Source organism: Enhydra lutris, unplaced genomic scaffold, assembly GCF_002288905.1.
Source record: "Enhydra lutris kenyoni isolate GAN:26980312 unplaced genomic scaffold, ASM228890v2 scaffoldscaffold11, whole genome shotgun sequence".
NCBI classification, from domain to species: Eukaryota; Metazoa; Chordata; class Mammalia; order Carnivora; family Mustelidae; genus Enhydra; species Enhydra lutris.
In genome coordinates this window covers 33,929,795-33,954,375 of record NW_019154095.1, presented here as the reverse complement: position 1 = coordinate 33,954,375, position 24,581 = coordinate 33,929,795, and the positions used below count along the sequence as shown (strand labels likewise).

General features: G+C 36.8%; 1 protein-coding gene across 1 annotated transcript in view; it reads right to left on the bottom strand.

Moving 5' to 3' along the window:
* The window catches only part of LOC111144610 (potassium calcium-activated channel subfamily U member 1), a 150,025-nt gene that overhangs the window by 18,340 nt on the left and 107,104 nt on the right, over window positions 1–24,581 (bottom strand). The window contains exons 20-22 of the mRNA XM_022498994.1: window positions 7,372–7,468; window positions 3,979–4,203; window positions 2,432–2,618 (exon numbers count right to left, since the gene is read on the bottom strand). Coding sequence (XP_022354702.1) covers window positions 2,432–2,618; window positions 3,979–4,203; window positions 7,372–7,468 — 509 coding nt within the window. The remainder of the gene's footprint in view (window positions 1–2,431; window positions 2,619–3,978; window positions 4,204–7,371; window positions 7,469–24,581) is intronic.

Genomic DNA, 24,581 nt, shown 5'->3' with positions numbered 1-24,581 from the left:
ATCTCTAGATATAAACTCTAGGTATATTCTTATAATGCCAGAGTAATTGATGAAATTTCTGAATAATGATACTTTGCTCTTCACAAGTTCATAATGTGACTTTACTGATGCTGTGGCACCAGATAAGCAGATTCCATGACCTTTGTTAGGTGGCACAGTAGAGCCTGACTGGATCTGTATTTCCTGGTTACACAAAAGGGTATGATGACATCCATAAAAGAAATGGTGCACAACCTACACCACACATTTTTCACTAAACTTTCGCTATTGTCTTTGGGGAAAGCACCTACTCATACTTCATAATGATTGAAATTCTTTGATATTCCTTTATTTTTTCTGCCTCCTTTCCAAATCTTTCCCCCCTTCTCCTTTACCTCCTTCTACCAATTCCTCTTTCTCCTTGAGGGCAACCTCTTAACCTGTAACAGAGTACATGGCACATCATACAAGAACAACATTGTTTTGTTGTATTAATAAATAAGTGAAAAGATAAAAATCACTAGATATAAAGGAAACTAGGACTAAATTCACATGTTTCTATCTTTCTAGCCTATATAAGATGTGAGACTTAAGTAAAACTAATAGTAGAAAGGACAAGTCACCCAGATGATTAACTAGATGACCAATGTCAGTTTATCTCTGGCTTATGTTATGTGGGCATTTTCATTTGTATATTGATGATATTGCCTTTACAGTGAATACTTCTTTGTCCAGTCATAGAAAGTTGTAAGTATGGTTTACTCATTTACACACACCTACTCACACATATACCACACACATATCTCATGTAAATCTGAATGAGCTTAATTGCTATGCTAAGAATTTATGTGCAGAACACAACAACATTTTTAGATTTACTCATCAGTGAAATGTCTCATACCTCCTTAGTCTGGATTTTCATGGCACCTTGCTATTTATAAAGTACTTTGTTATCAGTCTGCTTTGCAAAACACCCTGAAACTCTGGGTGCCAAGTGGGCTTTTCTTACTTAGGAAGGGCGTCTCAAGTAGCTGGCTCAGTTCACCTACTAAGGAGTAGGCTTGATTATTCATTTATTCCTTTGGCCCAAGAACCTTCTACTTTCCCACCTAGCAACAGTGACCTAGAAGTCAGAGAGAGTTCTTTCGGTTTCCTAATTTGACATATGAACATTTTTATCCACAACCAGAATCATGAAAGCCTTGCAATTCCTGTGATGTCTGACTGCTCCAAGTTCCATGCATAGTGGAACAGCTGTGCTCAGCATCTGCACGGGACTTCACAGAGGACTGAGTTCCTGATCCTTATGATCAACATCCCCAAGGGAAATGGCTGGATTAAGGGGACCACAAAAATTATTTATTTTTATTTTTTGAGTTGCAAATATGTTTTAGATACAGAAAATTCTTCACTAATAACACTTTCATATTAGGTTGAATGTCTAGTAGTCAATTTTAGAAATAGATGAATAGATAAGCCTTTTCCTATTGAGGGGAGAAGGGAAACCACAATTTTTAGTGGGGATTTACCTCAAACACTTGGGTACAGTGAAATGTATGGGAACTCCTCAAGAGTCCAGCTTCCTGGCTCATTTGCTTCAATTCATTAAGTATATGGTAAGCATCGAAGTGACCATAATTGTACTAGGCATTAAGAGGAAGAGAAAGGGGCACCTGGGTGGCTCAGTGGGCTAAAGCCTCTGCCTTTGGCTCAGGTCATGATCTCAGGGTCCTGGGATTGAGCCCCACATTGGGCTCTCTGCTCAGCAGGGAGCCTGCTTCCTCCCTCTCTCTCTCTGCCTACCTCTCTGCCTACTTGTGATCTCTCTCTGTCAAATAAATAAATAAAATTTAAAAAAAAAGAGGAAGAGAAAGGAAGAAAAGACTTGATCTCCACCCTGAATAGATCCTGCTTCTCACATCTCTTTCCAGTCTGAAGCTGCAATATGACATTCTTAGTCTATGGAAGTTGGAAGAGACTTTATAGTCTTCTAATGTTCATAGATTGAAAGCATCTTAAAAGAGTAAAAGAGAATTTATACTTCATTTTCTCAAACATAAAACTAGGAATAGTAGTGGAACATCTCTAAGATCCAGTGAGAATTGATACTACTACTACAACTACTAAATAATATTAATTATAATAATGTGCTAATTTCTATCTTAATTAATATTTAATTAATAACAAAAACAGCACTTAAAATTCAGTGATTTTTCTTAAAATGGGAAAACAGTGTTACATGCATTCCATTTAGAAGTTAGAAATAGTTTTTAACTTAGGATTACCAAGAACTTAACTGCCTGCTACTTCTATTACAGAATTCTCAGAGTTGGGAGGGGTCTTTGAAGATATCTGACCCAACCTCCCCATGATCAAAGTACTTCAGAGAGGAGTTAATTCTCTTTCCTTACTCCATTCCTTTAGCCTCCTCCTGTCAGGGAGTTGTTCTTACGTGATTCTTCCGGTGACTGATCAGAGCAGCTAATCCTCAGTGATCCAATGTTGAGGGTGGCCATGATGGTCTCTGTGTCTACCAAAGCTGGGTTGCTTGATGCCTTGGATGAAGAGGATAAAACAGCACACATGGAACATTCTTCTATGTTGGCTGCATGCAGGTCTTGAGGAAAGAGTGCAGATCCCTAATGAGAGAAAACCCAGTAGAGGAGGGACTTCTCAGGTGGAGGGATTTTATATCATGACTCATGGTAATGGCTCTTTATGGATGATGCAGTTTTTGAGCCAAAGCCACTTCAGCCTTCACTGACTTGGTTTTAAAACTTAGTCACCTGATATGTAAACACATTTAGCGTCATTGATCATTAATATCTCAGTGTGACTAAACTTCACAGACCCTTTCCTGAGAGCAAATCTGGATAAGCCAAAGGAGTGTGGAGAAGGAGGAGCCTAAATCCATTTAGATGATTCAAGTGAGAGAAATAAAGTAGGGATAACAGTAGGGGTAAAGCTGAAGTTATGGATCTAAAGGCAAATTTTGCATCCCCACAATTTTGCTTGCAGCTGACCTTTCCTATACCCTCTGGATTAACTAGCATAGTGGTGGTTGCTTATTTCCCAATTTGGTGGAGAAATAGAGATATATCTGGTCCCAGCTTCAGGTAGCTTAGGGATGAACACCAATAATTCCTAACACTAGCTAGATCTAGAGGTTTCTGGTTCTCTTCCTATCTTCCTTTCTATGGCTTAAAGTAAGTGCAGAGAACTTTATGGTGGCTTTTTATAAAAGCAAATGAAATTTGTTTCTTGAGAGAACAAATTTTGAAATTTGAACAATATTACATATTGTCAGCATTATTTCATGAAAAAATTAATTGCTTTGGGTGCATTTTACACTGAACCTATTTTTTTTTTAATCCAGGGAAATAGTGACATACAATGGTATAGGGGTGTATAAAGGTTCAGAGCAAATACAATTACAAACACAACGCCACATACGCATAATGGATCCATTTTTCAGAAATGTAAGCCTAATTCCTCCTTCTCACACATCTATCAGGGACCATGTGGCATTATGTGTTCCATAAAAATGTGTCTTCAGAAAAGATGAGGAAGTCAGACCACAAAGGCTAGCTAGTATCAATATTTAGCTGTGGACATTAAGTCAGAATCAGATTCAGAAATGCAGAGAAACTCTTATTTATATAAAGACCATAAAATATGATTATAAACATAAACATAAAATGTAGTGGCTCCTGGGCATAAACTCAGGAGCCACAATATCTAGACTTAAATCTTTATTCTGCTGCTTACCTGCTGTGTAAACTTGTACAGGTTATCTACTCTCTCCATACCCAAAATTCAACAACTTAAAATCTACCCCACAAATTATTTTGAGGGTAAAATGAGTTAATATATATAAAATGCTTAGAATAGTTTTTGATACCAGTAAGCACTATATAATTACAAACTACCATTTTATTATTATTAATGCTAGTACCATTACGCTATCATTATATTCACTATCTCTAATGTGACACTTACAGGTAGAATGAATATTCGGGGAAAATTCCGTAGAAATATCCATTCTCTCTTCAGGTAATCCAGAGACCCAATGAACACAATGTCTTTCAGCTCCATTCGTGTATAGCTGCTAGCTCTCAAGGGCATTACAAAATTCCGAAGCCCTATCAGTGTTGAGGTAGCATCTCCAAAGACACATGCTACTACGTGGTCCCGAAACTCATGTTTTGACTTGTCCATTCGTTTCTAAGCATAAGCATGCCAGAGTCTGGTCAGTTTTAGAAACAAGCTGAGAGTTTCTCAAAGGAGGCTCCATCCCCTCATCCCAACTCTTCCAGGTGCATTCATAGTAGGACTTTCATAAGGATAATTAAATTCTGCAAATTGCTCATAAAACGGAATTTACCTACTATGAGGCAATTATACTTTTTGCCTTTTTGTGGAGTTCCTTCTTAGTCCACTTTTTAAAGTTTTTTATTAGCATGGAGTGCGTCAATTAAAACTCAGTGTTATTCCCTAAGGTGTGAAACCATAGAACCAAGTGAGAAGTACATGTTTTATTTTCATTACAAGATTTTGGTTTTATATGCGCCATAGTAAGATTCAATGAAAAATTAAAATGTTACAAATTCTATTGTTAAATTTATGTCTTCTAGTGAGTCCTGAAAATCACACAAAGTTGTACAACATGTTTCAGTTTTTGGTGGATTTTTACACAGATGAAAATACCTATTAGTTTGGAACATATGAAGTTGCCTTTTCATGGATCAAAAATGGTTGAGTATTGGTAACTTCATGTAGTTCAACCTAACATACCAAACTCATTCAACAGATACTTTCCAGAGTTGAGGAAATTTGTTATGCAAAGTGCAGAAAAGAAATGAAAAGGTCACAAAAATTCTATTTGAACCCAAACATTTGAACATGCCAGTACTACCATGAGCATCACCAATTGTTAACATTTCCTCTATATCTCTAAGTAGTACCGCCAAATAACCAGATACATGAAAAATATTTAGATGAGCTTTACCCCACATTCACAGAGACTTTTAAGAGCGATAAATAAAATTTTAAAGAGAGAGAGGGAGATGATATTCCTGTAGGAAACTCATCTCAAGCCTTTGTCTGATTTCTTCAAGGAATGAGTCAGTGCCTTGTCTTGTGGCTCTGGAATGGGGTAGATAGAGCACTGGATCTGGAGATCTGATTCTGTATTCTGTTTTATGACTATGAACAAGCTAGGTTACCCTCTGACCCTCAATTTCTTTAAGTTTGAATCGTTTAAAAAATAAAAACTAATTCTGTTGTGGAAATGAAATAATATATTGAAAGTACAGTGCTCAACTCATTAGCTATTGTTCAATACCTTTAATCAACTATGAATCTTCTCAAACTCCTAGAGTTTCAGAGGAGGACTCTTGGAAGCTGGTAGAGAATAGGTTAAATGCACGTAGAAGCACATACATGAGTGTGGCCTATATTTCTCAGCACATGAAGACTCAGAATACTTCAAATGTGTATATCATCCTGCCCTATGCCCATCTTTAGCTGGGTTAAATGACAAGCTTCTGTGAAACAGGGGATGATAAAATCTAACAAGATAAATAAGTAACATCTGACATCTCCACAATTAGTTCGTAAAATTAGCATATACTAGGAAATACTCTCTTTTCAAAGGGAATTGCCCTGTGAGGGGAAATAAAGCTACTTGTCTGGAGAGCCTTCTTGGAGAGTGATGTGAATCTTAACCAAATCTATTAAATAATTGTCTCTAGCTAATACGATTAGTTTTAACTTGAATAATGAAGCCTCTAACAGTATTTAATGTAACATGCCTGAAGTCCAAAGATTGCTCTTCTGAGTAGAACTAAACAATTAGAAACAAGATACATGGCAGAGTGCGTTAATGGGCTCAGCCAGAGAGGCAAGTTCTTCAAGAAACTGTGGCACAAAACTGTCTTCCAATTGAGAAAGATGGTGGTTTTTGGAGGATGGGGAGGACACACTATTTGTTCAAAGTAGCTTAAATCAACCACTTCCACTTTACCCTTCTGCAAATGAAACCAAATTCAAAGCCTCTCTGAATTCTGCAATATGGACATTTCTCCTCTATGGTCACAAGTTTGAAATCCCTTAGAATTTCTTAAACTATAAGCCCTTCTAAACTTATCAAAAGACTCAGTTGGTGTTCTGAACTATATTCCACATCAAGTATCATAAAGGAGATATCTATCATAGCAACCTGTCTCTGTGTTAAGAAATATGGTATAATAAAACATCTGCTATTTCTATTTCTTGGTCTCTTGGATGCCTCCATCTGCAACCAACTTCTCAACCTTTCTAATGATTTCTCTCCCACTGAAAACATGTTTAGCTTCCTGTTCAATGGATTTTATTTTGCTTAGTTTACAAGAAGACATAATTGCTAAAGTGGTGAATTTCAGTAGCAGCCCTAAAGGTTTTCTAGTTGATATGACAGCTCTGACAATTTTACGCTTCTGATCAAATGATTGATCATGCTTTTACAAAAAAATTTACAAAAAAAATTTATAAAAATATTCTGTTAGGACACTGGTACCAAGCCACAAGGATTGTGTGTGTGTGTGTGTGTGTGTGTGTGTGTGTGTGTGTGTTTGTGTGTGTGTTTAACAGGAAAAAAAGTGAACATAACTCTTTTGGAAAACAAGAAAAGATATAATTATCAATTAGTCATAGTTGAAAAAATTACATAGGGTTCATACAACAAACAATCACTTTGATTATGACACCTGGAAAGCAGGTGTCAGAGCATGGATTAGAATACAGATTTTTCACATCTTAGTTGTTAGCATTTCAGTAAATTGAGTTAGTTCATTTCCTTGAGAGAACAGAGACAGGACAGAGACAGGATAGAGACAGGATTCTAATATTTACTAGGATTCACCCATGTTATGCATCTAGGAGATACATTCTTGACTAATGTGTTAAGTATAAGTACAGCCAGCTTTAAGAGAAACCACTATAGAAAATCCAAACTTTAAACCAATAATTAGGAAAATATTTACTTTAAAAAAAAGGGAAAGTCTTTGGAGTTGTTGTAAATGGTTTCCCTGGTGCATTTAAATTAATTAAATTTACTAGCAAAATAACATGTCAGGAGAACATTATTCTAAATAACTGACTCAGCTAAACTGTGAAAGGGGGGAAGAAGGACTTGAACAATCTGATCTAATTGTTTCAAATCCAGCATATTACCTGCATGGTCTTTGTCAAATGCCACATCTGTTACCCTGCATACCACTCAGGCTGGTGAGGAATGTGTTTTCCTTTGGAATTCACAGTTTACAAAGAAAAATTGCTTATAACTAGTATAAGGACATTATTTACCCTAGGTATAGCTTTACCTTATTTGAAATTTGGTGCAAGATCACCTACCAGAATCACACTGTCCAAAGCGGTTGCTCTGCACCAATGAAACATGCCACTGCTATCAAGGTGGTCAGAATCTTGTTCCGCTTCATACAGAAAAGTCCTAAGCAGGGAAAATGGAGAGTTAGCTGAAAACATTTGTGTCACTGGTGTAACAAAGCCAAGATATCAAACTCATTAGAACCTTGAACCCAAAGCACAGAGTAGCACAAGAATAACCTTGGTCTGTGAGACTCCAGAGTAAAGATTCATGTCAGAAGGACACCAAGATCTGAGTGTCCAGAGTGTATCACAGCTGAAGACGTACAAAGCACTTGGTGTGTGTATGTGCACATATGTATATTGCATGTGTGTGCATTTAGCAGACATATCAAGCTCTCCTTTTACCTTACGCTATATGTGCCTTGAAGGTAGTTATTTTTGCTCTTGATTTTGCTACTGTAGTGATGCTACTATTGCTTGGGAGAAATCAGGGGAGGTGTTTGGGGCACCTGAGCATAGGTGAAGGCTGTGAGATTGAGTCATGAATGGTATCTCTTTCCTTGGCCTGTTTTCCTTCCCTCTCCTTTCCATATCTTTTTGTTTGAGTCCCTGTTGAAACCTTCCTCCTTATTACATGCATTTTATATTCTTTACAGCTTCCATCACTGGCCTGCATTTGCCTAAACTCTGCTCTAATCTTAGTTTAAGTCTTGTCAAAGCCCTCCACATGATCGCCCAACACTGCAGTTGGGCACAATCCTGGCCAGAATGCCCTGGCCTCAATGACCTGTGTTAGATATGTAACATGAAGAAGAAAGATACCTTTGTTATGTTCAGTCACTGAGATTTCGTGGTTGTTACTACAGCATACATCCATCCTATTCTGACAGAAATGCCTATTCTAAAAAACACGTTGCATGGAATATTACTGGAGAAGTTGTGAGGAAATGCTTTCTGCAGTGAAATTAAGTTTGAGAAAAATGTCCCCTCTTAGATTCACACTGCACTTCAGTGTTATGAAAGGCTCAAAGAAGTCGTACAAAAAAGAAAACCTTTTGAGTTTGTATAATCCAGTGTTTTACACACTTAGTTGACTGCACGCACTTACCATCTACTGATTCATTTATTTATTTAAAAATACCTGTTACTATCTCTTGAGACACCTTTTGGGACATATGGTACAGTGTCATACTGTAGGTTTAGCCATAGTAATCAGTATGTTAGACAGCACTCTCCTGTGAGATTTTACTATACGTCCTGGGAAAAATACAACATACTGTGCTCTGTGCTGCAGGGTGAAGGTTTTTGTTGTTGTTGTTGTTGTTTTCCTGTGAATTAATGCAGCTTGTTATTCAACACCTGGCCCAAAGACTCTGACTCTAAGATAAAATCAAGCAATTTTGATCTCTTTAACCTAGTCAGCTTCTAAATTACTATCTTAAGTCATAATTTTTCAGACAAAGAAACTTAATATTGTCAGCTTAGAAGTGTCAGGCTTAAAGTAATGGGATAGAGAGAGGACCCAGAGAGGCTGACATTGGAGAAGAGTTTGGAAAGTTAAGAGCTTATTGTTAATGAGATTAGCCAAGGCTGAGATGCAATCCTTTGTATTCTTCCCCGTTGAAGATTCCCTGTGAACTTAGTGGATTCTAGCAGTTTACCTGGCCAGGAGATGTTGCAATGTAAGCCTTAAGGTCAGTTTAACCAAAATGGGTTACCTTATTCTTTCCACTTAACATGCCTTTTGGTGGTTTATATATCCTTAACTCGGCAGCTCTAACCCCAAATTTAAACAGCCACTCAGGCTCTCCTAATGGTACTACATAGGTACTACATAGGACTATAATGATAGCTTTAGGCCAAGCTGGTTAAAGAAACTCATCAGGGAACACACCTAAGACCAGAGTCTGTTTTTGATTTTTATCAGGATCTGGAGAACTGGCTCTGTTACTCATTCATAGAATGTATTTTTCTTTCCACAAGTACCTTCCTAGACACTGTCCCTCAGATGTTGATGTAATACACCAAAGTTACCTTCAGGAAGGTGGCCTCCTTCTCCCCACCCTCAGCACCCAAGTCTGGGATAACTGTTACTACTTTTCTTCTGGTCAATTTCTTCATCCTTTTCACCTTTCCCCTCCTTTCACTTCCCCCCCCCCTTCTCCATCTCCATAATAAATGAAGACTCCTGCTGTGGAAATTAAATGTCTTTTGCAAAATGGAAAATGATCTTCTCCCAAGCACATTTTAGCTTGACTTGTAATACCAAATCAATCACTGTACACTTTTCTATCATAATAAAAGCATGATCTATATACACAAGCTGTCACAGACAACATCTTTCTTTATTCTGATGTTATGGAAAACAGATATGCCTTAGAGGAAACACCTGTTGGAGACCTGCATAAAAGAAAAGGCTGGAGGATCCCCACTTCATCATAAAGGCATCCATCTGGTGTCCTTGCCAAGCAAAACCTGATGCAACTTATTTCACCATCCTTAACTATAGCTTCCTTCTGCCATATGCCTTGCAAATGACATGATCCTTGCAGAAATATACCTTCATAAAGAGAATAATAAATCATCTGTGGGAATGTGTGGCACTAGCAGTCTTATTAACTAGGAAATGAAGATCATAACTAAAGGCTGGTGCTATTAGGGGGAAAAGGAGCCACAGAACACCACCCAGGTCATCCGGGGCAAAAAGGAAAAGCAACATCCTAACCACAGGCAGAAGCCTGTTGCGTGAGGGACCTTTCTGTGTAGGAGAGGCTGGCAAGCAATATGGTAGGAGCTATCTGAGAGGGCCTTCAGCAGGACATATTTGGAATGAGGGCGGGTGAGTTCACTGGTCACAAGATAGGCTTCTCCTTGCCCAAGCAAAGTAGGATACTTCTACCTGGGGGCATCCAGGAGCCATCAAACCCTGAAATGTCCTCAGAGTTAGGTCTCTGACTGCCATATTTGAAGGCTGACAGGTTCTAGTTTGCTGGGTGAGAATAGCTTTTGTAGCCAGTCCACTTGAGGATGTGCAGAGCAGCGTGGGAATGAAGGCTCCAGCTTTCTTTGCTGATGACTGCCTTTTTCTGGGCTACTGTTGTATGCATGAAGCCAATTGCCTTGTGAGTACGAGCTTGAAACTGTCCCAGCTAAGGAACACAGATTCTTTCCACTCTGCTTTCTGGAACCATTCTGAAGAGTACTTTTATTCTTCCATGTCCATAACAAATTACCCTGTATGAATCCTATCACTTAAAGGAAAATATAAGTGAAGGACCATGTGCCTTTGGTTTCCAATGGTGGCATCTGATGAAAGAGAGAGATCAAACCAAGTAAAAAACTCTGTTAAGGTGGGGTAGGTTTCACGCCACATCGGGAAGCACAGTATCCAAGAGGGTAAAAGTCTGCTGTCATTATTTTCTCCAATTTACAGATTTGACTCAGATTATTCTTGAAGATGATCTACCATTAGATCCTCCACTGTTCACAATATCTATTATAAAGTTTAAAAGGCACTGACAGGTTTTTTTTTTTTTTTTTCCTCTTTTGTAGGCCTCATTTTTGGATGTGTTAGGAAACCCTGGCACATAACCATTCTATTTGAAGACCTTTTAAAACTCCATAGGTGGCTTGTAAATTCTTAGGAGAGAGCTTTCTGGCCTGGATGTAGAACAATATATTTTTTTTTGCTCAAGACTCGAGTTAAATAAAAGTAACAAGTTTCAAAGTCTTAGCATAGAAAAGATAAGTCCCTTGGCTAAACATTGGGAAGCAGTGGGGAGGAATGTATCAGTGTGTCCAGGAGTTTCAGTGCCTTTCTTGGTTCAGTCTTTGGAAAAATCCACTGAAACTGTATCTTGAAGGTAGTGACCAAGTTCCCACCAAAAATGGAGGGAAAATCCTCTGTTCCATTGATGCCTTTGGTGCTATTAAGAATTTTGTATGGTACAGCTGCCTTCTCTCTAATGACTTCACATAGAGTGATGAGATTACTCAATTTATACTTAATCTGAAAATACTAATTGATTGTCAATTCTGAATACCACCGTTTGTGTTCTGGGAAGAAGACAATCACCCAAAATTTGGGAATCTGAGAGCAAGTTGTATAATCAGCGCTTCCCACTCTATCTTGTGCCTGTCTCTTTCTCTCCCTGTCTTGTGCACATTTATACACACCCCTGCATACTACACACATGTGATCATCAAATTCAGAATATGAGCCTTTATGGACACATTATGATTTCATTTTTCTCGGTTTCACCTGGTCGCCATTTATTCATAACAAGGCATTTTCTTTTTTTTTTTTTTTTTTACCTTGGAGAGAAACTTAAGATTTAAAAACATGGGTAATTTTTTACAGTCCATTTCTCTGGGAACCTGTATATGAGCAAATGGAAAAGGGTTCCTGTGAGGTCTGAGAAATTTTCAGGACCAAGAAACTATGTAAGAATCTCAGGAAGGAGAACACAGTCCACCTTCCCTATTAGAAAGGGCTCTGTGATCACTTCCTTTTCCATGAGAAGGAAAAATGGTGCACCAAGCTCTGTGCCTTAACCTCCAGCTTGACCAGATATCATTGCTGCAACTCCTTTACTACAAGGTAAAATGCAAGAAAACCTGCCCTGAAATCTCATGAGATATTCCATGGGTTGACAGCAGGTTGATTATCTCCAAAGCATCATGCCCTCTTGGTTGCCATGTGGGAAGCCTTAGGCAGGAAAGGGAATGGCTATCACTGTGTGCTCAGACGGAGTTTCCCAGGACAAGACTTCCAGCCCTAAAACTGGGCACTCTAGTATTAGAATGGGGAAAAGCCCATAGGAGGGAGGAAAGGGGAAGGAAGAATAAAACACTTGAAACACTATGCCCAGAAAACCTTCCGCACCTCTGTCTATAGGTGGGTTTAGTTGATGTCCAATGGAAAAAATGATATTTAGGTGGTCAGAGACATGCATGTTTTAAGACATACAGAGAATTATATCTTCCAATCTTCTTCTGGTTCCTGTCTCTTGAGTCTTTGCATAAGAAATTACTGAGTATTATAAACTTAAATAGTGAGGTTTGTGGGTATAATTTTTTTAAAAATCTGTAAATGACATTTTAAAAATACATATTAAATATAATACATAAAATACATATTAAAATTCAAGATATCATTGTGTTCAGTATAATCTTATTTCAGTCTACATAGGAGAATATAAACTGTGTGCTAATGTAAACCAAATCAGCTGTGAACAGAGTGTTCTGTTTGCCTTTAAATGTTGCTTTACAGATGGAGCCTATCAAATCCATGGCCTCTGTTTTCAGTGTTTACAATTTAAAATCTCCACAAAGACATTTTTTCCACCCTCCTGCTTAGAAGTGAGACACAAGGTCAGAGTGGTCCCAGACCAGATGAAGGCAAGAATAGGATGGTGTTTCTATTAGATAAATTCACATCTGAATGTACATTTGAGCATCTCTCTGTTAAGCTTTACTATATTTCTGATGACTACAAACTGACAGCTTTCTGCAGAGCATTTTCTATGAAAACATACATGTAGGAATCTCAGAATTTAAATGGTTACCAGACAGAAGATCAAGGAGAAAGATGAAAAAGACAGTTTCCCTCTTCCTCGCCCATTCCCCAGACAGACCGTCATTTAAATCCCTTTATATCTTATGGATATTGCATTTAGGATTTCCTACAATGTGAGGACAAATGAGGCATGACCTGAAGCAGCAGGTACTTCTAATAAAGGCTGGAGTTTGTGCCCTCGGTTGAAGAGCCTGGGGCTCCGGTCAAGCTACACATCTCAGGAGAACAAGCTCCACAGCCAATCTTTCCAGCGTAAAGCTGCATGTTTAGGTGCTCTTTCCCACACAACCCAACACCTTCTAAAAATCAAATGACATACTAAACACAGAAGTTGACCTAAATGAAAAATATTTTCCACAGAGTTTGAGATACAGTCTTCTCTATTCAGTGGACTAGGAACTGAACAATCAACTCCGTTACTGATACTTTTGATCCTAACGTACATTACTAAAGCAAATGTGAATTTCAGGCCAAAGGCTTTTACTTCTGTGTTGGGATATGGAGGTGGGAAGTAGGAATTTGACATATGTGAAAACTAACAAATTTTTCACTGTATTGATACACTTTCTAAGGTTTTAAGGGATTGAGCCTGAGTCAAAGATTAGCATAAACAAAACAATTTCCTTGGGCACCAGGTAAGAAGTTTGGTCTGGACAATTACCAATAATCATAACCCCTCAGAAGAAATCAAGACGGGAAAAAATAGCATCCGCCACAATGTTACCGGTTTGAATGTGTGCATGTGCTTGTATAAATATGCTTGTGTGCATGTGTGTGTACTTGTGTGCATATGTGTGTACTTGTGTGCCTGTGTGTGAGAGAGAGAGAGACAAAGAAGAGGTATCAAACTGAATGGTATAAATTGTGCAGAAGAAACACAACTAATTTCAGGGTACATGAATGCTATTTGGTGTTCTTCCTAAAAAGGAGGTTGTTTGTGAAGTCTCCTTATCTACATTCCTTAGTTTTTCTGACATTCCTGTTGCTGATGTCAACATGGAGAGAGATTATCAGTGTGCTGGGGACTAGAGATTTTTGGAAACACTGAAAGGACTTAATGATGTGTTGAGGGCCACAGACTTTAAAAATTTCCTCCCATCTGGAAGCCATCACTGGAGGGAAGGCTGTTGAATAAAGGTATCTTGAATGTTAGAATATTTTACTTAGCACCAGTGACCTGTCAAGAAGCAATGGGGATAATGGAGGGGGAGGCCACTTGGGATCACTCAGGACATGGGGCCCTCCTTCTGCTCAATGGGCTGCATGACAGCTCTTTTTAAAAAGTGGCTTGCCTTGATGAAATGTGAAAAGTTAGAAGTAGGAGCCTCTGGTGGGAGGGAGAAGGTTGTGGTTAGTGTTCTTTAACAACAAGAAGAAGTGATTAAAGCCAGGCTGTTATTAGGGATGAAAGCTAAGAGTCAGGGTTTTTTCATGTGTGGGGCCGTAGAAGAGGATCTGCAACATGAGGTGGACTTAACAAGGCAGGAGAATCACAGGCACTCTCACTAGAGGTTCCTCAGGTTTTAGCTCTTTAAGTTAAGGATGAATGAGAAAGAAGGAGGAAAGAAGTAGAATGTTCATCTTGTCTGTTCACCTTTAACTTGAAATTGAGTTTCCACAGCAGGTCAAGTCCTTCACTTCTCTTATGTATCACTGTGAAAGTGACGTTCACATTGGGATTTCCTGAAGCTGAGCCTGTTGCATCAAAAAACAGTCCGGATGCTCTACCTCTCACCTCTACTGCTTATGCTCCAGAAGGAACTTTCCAATGTTGTTTACTTAGTTGCAGCCATTTAGAGAGAGGGAGGGAAGGAGGGAGGGAGGGAGGGAGGGAGGATGGGGGAGGGAGGGAGGGAGGGAGAGAGAGAGGAGAAAAAAGAATGGTTCTACAAACTTTTTGTGAACTTTGTTATAATTTAAAAATCACCACCAAATAAAATTCCTTTGTATGTCTCTCGTAAATGTCTCCTGTGCTGTGGAACTACTGTGCATGTTGATAAGTGAGTTTTGTCTTGGATCTTTCTCGCCCTCTTTCGGAGAAGGGACAAGATTATCCAATGGCCCAACACACTAGTCACCCAGCAGGCAGAAGTGCATGCCTGTCCCTCTTTACTGTTGATGTAGACCAAATGGAAGACCCAAAATAGTGCATTGTCAAAGGTTTCAGCTAAACACTCTGCCTTTTGTACATTAGAATTAAGTTGACATTTGCATAGAATTATACAGACTACTTAATAAAAATAAAAATGGTATCTGCTTTCCTGATGAGTACTTCCTTGACTATTTTATAAGAATGCCAATGATTTCCTATCATCCCTTTTCCCTCCATATCAAAATCTCCATGAAATAGATTCCAAATTATGTCTGAGCTTTCATCACTCTGTGAAAGAACAAAGAAATTACATGCTCTGTGAAATCTTCCAACCTCTTCCATTAGAGCATCTGAAAGGAACCCATCCTCTCTCACTCAGGATGCTAGGGTAAAAGTCCAACAGCAACCATGCCACGTGTCTTAACGGTTATTTTATTCTACCCGTTGATTCTTTAATCTTCTACATTATTTATTAATTTGTTTTGGTTTCAGTGGAAAATTGAGATTATATCATTGAAAATTCACTTTTTATGTGGGCCCTCTTCATTAACCTCTACCCTTCCAAGCTTCTGAACACCCTTTTAATTTAAACTCAAAACTTTTGGTAATAGTTTGGGATGAAAATTAATGCCTTGGTGAAATTATCCTAAAGTTAATCACCTATTATTTCCAGACATCTGATGAGATACTATTAACCTCTCTATCTAGAACAGGATCAACAAGTTACTTTAAATGTGAGAGAGCTGGGCAGATAGTAAGTATGTTAAATTCTGCAGGTCAAGAGGGAAAAGAGATACTATGCAGGTAGTTGTATAAAAAAAAAACAGAAATTGAATTTTCACAATTTCTTATGATGATATTCAAAATATAATTTGAATAATAGTGAAGAAAAAGAAAAAGGAGGAGGAGGAAGAAGAGGAGGAGAAGAAGAAGAGGAAGGGGGAGGTTTTTTTTGGTATTACAGATCTACTAATAAAAGTAAAGATTTTTTTTTAAAGATTTTATTTATTTATTTATGACAGAGGAGAGAGAGACAGTGAGAAAGAGAATACAAACAGGGGGAGTGGGAGAAGGAGAAGCAGGCTTCCCGCTGAGCAGGGAGCCATGCAGGGCTCCATCCCAAGACCCTGGGATCATGACCTGAACTGAAGGCAGATGCTTAAAAACTAAACCACCCAGGTGCCCCAACTTTATGCTGATTTCATTAAGAAACATTATAAAACCTAGTGAATGTTAAGTTTTGAAGCCACTTAGTGTTCTATAATAGTGATCTTGGGCAGTTCTCCAGAAAAATTTCAATCTTTACCTAGAGCTAAAAAAAAAAAAAAAAAAAAAAAAATCAGTCCTAAGCTCTTAAGCTGCTTTGTGGTAGAGTAAGTCAAAATATTCAATTTATTTTCTGAGAAAAATTCACAGAACTAACAAGAGAGAAGTCCCTGAGAGCAAATGAAATTCATCATTGACAATACTAGCCAAATAAATATGATAAACTCAAATATTTTCAACAAAACACCTGCTGATGAATAATGCAATGAACAACAAGAGTATTTACACACCTTATATTTTATAAGTTTTGTAAATTTGTCTAAGTAGAATTTGTTGTTGTTGTTGTACAACAACAAGAATTGTACTTGTATTTTTTTACCTCTATCACCTGTAATACAACTTAGCAGGTTCCACTTCAGATTGTACTGGATTAGTATTTTCTCAACTCTTTTGAAGACATTTTCACAGGTAGTTGGGCCATGCAGACTATTTGCAGAGGCTAATTTTTCAATTATTTCAAATTCAGCATTGGCTCCCTTAATGAACAACAACTAGACAGTATCAGTAACATTTGTTGACTCACAAGGAGCCAAGGAAACCACTCAAAATCATTTGCCTTGTTTTTTAATTGACTATTGATATTGCTCCCAATTTCAACTCTTCAAGCAACTGTTTTTGCTGAATGGTCAATAGTATTAAATAATTTTATTTTCTATGGACACCCTCACTGGATGTTGCCATAACAATTTAACTGGCTTACCATTAGTAAATGGCTTTCCTTGCTTGGTTATCATAAATTTTTGTTGCAAAATATATGTGATTACATAGTCTTTTCAAATTTTCTAATTTTTTTTTAGATTTTACTTATTTATTTGACAGATCACAAGTATGCAGAGAGGCAGGCGGGGCAGTGGGGGGTGGGGGGAAGCAGGCTCCCTGCTGAGCAGAGAGCCTGATGCAGTGCTCAATCCCAGAACTCTGGGATCATGAGCTGAGCCGAAGGCAGAGGCTTCAACCCACTGAGCCATGCAGGTGTCCCCAAATTTTCTAATTTTTTAAACCAGTGCTTTACTGTAACAAGGAATACTGCAATAATATATAATACATAATAATATAATAAATGTCATTTTTTCAGTTTTATGGCAGCTCCCTGGACATAATCACCCACAAATAAAGCCTTGTCTTTATATGACCTGACTTGGAGCTTCCTGGGAGGAATAGCTGGTTCCCCTAGAGAATTTCCCAAAACTGGTAAGCAGCAGTTGCTTAAAATTGTAGATAACTGAGGAAGAGATAGAGTGTGACAAAAAAAAAAAAAAATGGAGAGCCAAAAATCTTCAAACAGAAAAGCTGGAGAATGGGAAGTCCACGGGATCTTTGAAAGTTTTGATTTATTCATTGCAGGAATCTAAAAGGAACCACATGCATGTACAGGGATGTGTACATGATGCCAAAGAGATCTGAGACATCACTAATCTCTTCTTGAAAATCTGCACAAACAAGAAGTAAAGGTTAAGACAGAGATGTAAGCTGCTAGGGTGCTGAAGGCATCCCCCAACATGCAAACAGAGCCCCTTGGCAAAGGTGGAGAGATTTACTGATTCAAGGCATTTAAGGAAATCTCAGTGCAATCATTAGCTAACCACAAAGCTGAGTGTGTACAGACTTGGTGTCAACACACCACAAAGAATATAAACTTTAAAGAATTATTTCAGAAAAGTTATGAACCAAACAAACAACAGAATGCCACCAACAGCAAACTCTGGGGTGAAGGAGGAAAAGAATTTCTAGAGCTGCCATTTTATGTTATTAAAAACATGTAGCTTTCAACAAGAAAGTTTGAGACACAAATACCAAGGACGTACGGCCCATACATGGCAAAAAAGCAGTCAAGAGACACTGTCCCTAAGGAAACCCAGACCCTGGACTTACTAGACAAAGATTTTTAAAGCAGCTATTATAAATACAGGCAAAAACATGAGGAAATCATGGCTGAGGAACTAAAGAAAATTATGGGAACAATGTATCACCAAATACAGAATATCAATGAAGAGACAGAAAAAAAGAACCAAATGAAAATTCTGGAGTTGAAAATATAATAATTAAGAACATACTTTAAATTTTTAAACTCCAGTTATTTTATATTATATTATATATTAATTATATGTATAATAATATACATTAATTTGTTACTATATTATAAAATAACAGTTATTTTTAATTTCAAGTGTAAAATATGGTGATTCAATACTTCTATACATCACCTGGTGCTCATCACAACCAGGACACTCCTTAATCCCCTCACCCACCTCCCCTCTGGTAACCACCAGTTTGTTCTCTATAGTTTAGATTCTGTTTTTAGTTTGTCTCTTTTTTTTTCCCTTTGTTCATTTATTTTGTTTCTTAAATTCCACAAATGAGTGAAATAATATGGTATTTGTCATTCTCTGACTGACTTATTTCACTTAGCGTAATACTCTCCAGCTCCATCCATATTGTTGCAAATGGTAAGATTTCATTTTTTATGGCTGAATAATATTCTTTCATATATATGAAGGAATATTTTATATATATACATATATATATATGTATGTATATATATACCACATCTTCTTTCTCCATTTATCTATTGATGGCTGCTTCCATAATTTGGCTACTCTAAGTAATACTGTAATAAACCGGGTGCATAGTTCCTTTCAAGTTAATGTTTCCATATTCTTTGCGCTCCATAGTGTGATTATGGGATCAAAGGGTAGTTCTATTTTAATTTTTTGAGGAACATCCACACTGTTTTCCACAGTGGCTCACCGGCTTGCATTCCTACCAGTAGTGCATGAGGATTCCCTTTTCTCCACATCCTCAACAACATTTGTTGTTCCTTGTGTTTTCAGTTCTCACCATTCTGATAGGTGAGAGGTGATATCTCATTATGGTTTTGATTTGCATTTCCCTGAGGATGAGTGTTGTAGAGCATCTTTTCATATGTCTGTGGGCCATTTGCATGTCTTCATTGGAGAAACATCTGTTCATGTCTTCTGCCCATTTTAATTGAATTATTTGTTTTTTGGGGTAGAAATATTTTTACTAGAGGGGCTCAACAAAAGATTTGAACTGGCAGGAGAAAATCAATTAACACACCTTGGTACATTATAATCAAACTGTTGAGGCCAAAGTCAAAGAGAGAATCTTGAATGCCAGGGAAAAAATACTAGATTAGGCACAAGACAAAGTTGTCCAATCTCACTATTTCTATTCAACATTGTACTGGAAGTTCTAATCAGGCAATCAGGCAAAGAAAGAGAGAGAGAGAATAGAGAAATGATGGATGGAGGGAAGGAAGGTAAGAAGAAAGGAAGGAAAGAAGGGAGGGAGGGAGGGAGGAGAGGGCACGCAGATAAGATAAACAGAAATATGGGGCACCTGTGTAGCTCAATTGGTTAATGTCTTCCCTCAGCTCAGGTATTGATCCCAGGGTCCTGGGATCAAGCCCTGCATGGGGGCTCCCTGCGCATCAGGGAGTCTGCTTCTCCCTCTGTTTCTGCCCCCTGCTTGTGCTGTCTCTTTCTTTCTCAAATAAAGTCTTTAAAAAAATAAAAATTAAAAAAAAAAAGACAAACAGAAGTAAAAGTAACACTATCTGCATAGGACACAATCTTAAATATACATGAAAAATCCCAAGAAACACACACACACACAAATCTGTTAAAACTAATAAACAACTTTGGTAAGTTTGCAGGATACAGACTGATAAACAAAAATATACTGTATGTCTATATACTAGCAATGAACAATCTGAACATAAATTGAAAAAACAATTTCATTTACAACAGCATCAAAAAATTAAAATACTCAGGAATAACTTTAACAAAAGACATGCAGGATTTGTACAGGGAACACCACAAAATTTTGTTGAAAGAAATTAAAGAAGATCTAAAGAAATGGAAAGGCATCCTATGTTCATGGATTGAAAGACTAAGTACTGTTAAAATGACAATACCCTCCAAATTGATTTGAAATTTTAATTCAGTCTGTATCACAATTTTAGCTATATTTATTTTAGGATAACCTAACAAACTGCTCCTAGAATCTATATGGAAATGGAAGGAACCTAGAATAACCAAAGCAATCTAGACAAAGAAGAAAGTTGGGGAATTGCAATTCCTGAATTACAAATGACATTAATAAAGATATTAAATTACTGTCATAAGGATGGACATATGGATCAATGGAATAGAATTAATAATCCGGATATGAACCCTTTCATTAATGGCCAACTCACTTTCAATAAGGAAACTACCATAATTCAATGGGGAAAAGAATATCGTTTTCAACAAATACTACTAAGACAACCGGATATCCACAGGCAGAAGAATGAAGGTAAGACTTTTCCTTACACTTTAGATAAAAATTAACTCAAACTGGATTAAAGACTTAAGTATAAGGGCTAAAAGCATAAACTCTTAGAAGAACACAGGTATAAATCTTCAAAGCCTTGGATTAGGCAATAGTTTCTTAGACATAACACCAAAGAGCGCAAGCAATAAAAGAAAATATAGACAACTGGATGTCATTAAATTAGAAACCTTTGTGGTTCAAAGGACTCTAAGAAGAAAGTGAAAAGACAACTCATGAAATGTGAGAAAATATATACAAATAATATATCTGATAAAGGACTTTATCAGGAACATATAAATAACTTTTACAATTCAACAACAAAAAGATAATTCAGTTAAAAATGGGTAAAAATGTTTGAATAGCCATTTCTCTAAAGAAAACATGTCAATGAACATTAAACAGATGAAAAGGTTCTCAAAATTATTAGCCATCAAAGATATTCAAATCAAAACAATAAGGAGATACTTCACACACACTAGAATGGCTATAATCAAAAAGACACATAGTAACAAGTGTTAGGATGAGAGAAATTAGAAATTTCATACATTCCTATATCTCATAATTTTAAGTATATACCCAAGAGAAATGAAAATTTGTTTATACAAAACCCAGACACAAAAGTTCATTGCAGCACTACTCATAATAGCAAAGGAAAGAAACAACCCAAATATTTATCAACTGACAAGTGGATAAACAAAATATAGTGTGCTGATACATTGGCATATTACCCAGTGCTAAAGAGAATGGAGGATTGACATGCTATAAACCTTGAAAACATTATACTAAGTGAAAGAAGCCAGATAAAAAGGCCAAATATTGTATCATTCAAATTTATGAAATGTTTATAATAGAAAAATCCGTAAAAGTAGAGAGTAGATTAGTGATTACAAGAGGGTATGAGGAGGGGTGAGTGGGAAGTGACTGTTAATGGCTATGGAGTTTCCTTTGGGAGTGATGAACCTGTTCTGAATTTAGATACTCATGACAGTTGACAACTCTGTGACTATTCTAAAAACCAGTGTAACAACACTAAACAGCACTTTAAAGGGTGAAGATTAAAGTATATGAATTACATCTCAATAAAGCTTTCAACAAAAACACAAAGTAGCCTTGAGGACAAAGTATAGTATTCTTTTATTTTGTACTATTCATTATTTTGTGTATATATTATAGCACTACTATAGTATTCTACTATTTATTTTCTTATAGGATCAAATTCTCCTCCAATCCAATGAACTATAACTGCCATGTACCATAATACATATGATCACTGACAGCCGTAATGGTTATTGAATACCTTAGAAGAAATTCGGATATAATTAATATTTTCTTCCATAAAGAATCAGGGAAGTGCCTATGTTTCTAGGATTATTCCCATCATCTAAACTTGTTAAATGATAATGCTTAGATAATAAGTTCTCAGGAAAGCTATCCAGAATGATTCATTCCTAGAGTTCTGACTCACTGAGATTGAAAAACGTTGTATTGAGTATCTCATATAACATCAAGATTTATAGAAGATGAGGTATTGTTCAAATTTCCTCTCTAAGGCTTATAGAGAACCCTTACATGTTCTATTACTTCCATGAGAACAGCGATCACATGCGTGATCTGGCAACTAGCACAGGGTCTTCCACATTGAAGTTACTGGGGCACCTATTAAATTTCCAATAAATCTTTGTTAACTTAGTGTTTGGAGACTGAATAACTGATGAGAGCCACTGACTGTATCTCTAAACTTAGCCAGTTGTGTTGCCACATTTTATTGGTTTGTTATAAATCCAGCATCTCTCCTACTACTAAGAAAGTCAAACTCAAAAATAGAGTTCAACTATCTTATAGTTTTCCTTTCCATCACCTTCTATGGTGTTAGGGAAATTCATATCTCTTTGTAGATACATGGTGATTGCAGTGAGATGTGCCCCCCCCAAAAAAAACTGTAAAACAACAGGTGAAATTTAAAGTAATAATATCCACATGATGAATACTATGGGATGCACTGGAGAACAAACCAATAGATTATACTAATACCCCCAGATTCCAAGGAAAAATGTTCAAGATAGCAGGCTGAATATGATCATGATTTAGTAAATGGATCTCAGAAACACCATTTTTGAAGAAATATTTTCTAAGTAAACTCCCTTCAACCTAGGAAATGAAGAGCTGCTGGAGCCAATATCACCCATCTAAATTCTTTCCATAGGAAACATTTCCCTCACTCCTGATCTCAAACTTATTTGGCAACAGGTTGGAGAGGACTGGTCCTGACAAGTAGATACAACAGGCTGTGATTAGCATAAGAATCATTCAACTTAACTCATTCTGTCCTTCAAGCACATTTCAGATTATAATTTGTTTTATAATAGGTACCATGTTTTGAGTGAGCACTGTTTGGAATGCATGGTGCTAGGCACTTCACATATATTACTGCTAATCCTGCAATGACCTTATTTTCAAATGAGTAATTTTAGAAAACTAGGTAACTTGATCAAGATCCCTTTGTTGTTCAGCAAATAAAGAGGAACAGAATGGCCATGTCAACTTGAGTATTTATGTAGTTTAATTGTAAAGGAACATATGTTCATTTGGTTGGCATATATCCTTTCCTGGAAGACCAAATTAAAGCTGATCAAACTGAAAACCAAATTCCAAAGAGTGGCAAATAACCAGTTGAGTAGGAATACCAACACAAGAGAGGTCTTGAAAGCAAGCAAATATTGCCAGCGTCTCCCATTTAAACAGCATTTACAAAGGCAAAAGTATTGGAAATTCTTAAAAAAAAAAAAGCATTTCTGAAGTGTAACAAATTCATGGGAGAACAAATGGTACATCATGCTGTTTCAAAACATACACAATTTTATCTTGTGTATGGGCAACCTTTAGCCTGAGTTTATCTAGGTAGGTAATGGCTTTTGTTTTTACTATCATTATAGTTTTGCCTTTTTGAGCTATCATATAATTTGAATCATAAGATATGTAGCCTTTTTGGATTGACTCCTTTTTCTCAGGAATAAGCATTTAAGATTCATCCATGTCTTTTTATAGCTTGATATATTTTTTAAATTAAAAAATAAAATTCCATTCTTTGAACAGCACAGTTTGTTATCCATTCAATTATTAAAAGATACCTTCATTGCTTGCACTTTCTGGTGTTTATGAATAAGATGCTATAACATTGACATGCACAGGTTTTTGTGCAGATATAAATTTTCAAAGAAGTTGGGTTAAAAAAAAAGAAAAAAAAAACCAAGTTGGGTAAATACCTAAGAGCAAATTAGTGGATTGAATAGTAAGACTATGTTTAATTTTGTAAGAAACTGCCAAACTCTCTTCTAAAGTGACTGCCATTTTTCATTCCCACCATCAATGAATGAGAATTTCTGCTGCTATGCACTATTGGGAGCAATTGGTATTGTCAGTTTTGTTGAATTTTAGTCAAATGAAAAGTTATTAATTCTATCTCATTGATGTCCTTTCTGAAATGACAAATGAGTTGAGGATCTTTTTATATGTTTATAAAAACATATAAAAACATCTGTATATCTTTTCCTTTAGCTATTTGCTCATTTTTAATTAGAGTGTTTTTCTCACTGAATTTTAGGTGTTCTTTATTTTGGATACAAGTCTTTTATAGGATATATGTTTTGCAAATATTTGCTGTGGCTTATATTTTCATTTTTCTAATAGTGCCTTTTTTTTCAAGTGGGATTCCATTTTTATTTTTTTAATTTAATTTTTTTTCAGTGTTCCAAAATTCATTGTTTATGCACCATACCCAGTGCTCCATGCCATACATGCCCTCCATAATACCCACCATCAGGCTCACCCCACCCCCCCATCCAAAACCCTGTTTGTTTCTCAGAGTCCACATTCTCTCATGGTTTGTTTCCCCCTCCAATTTCC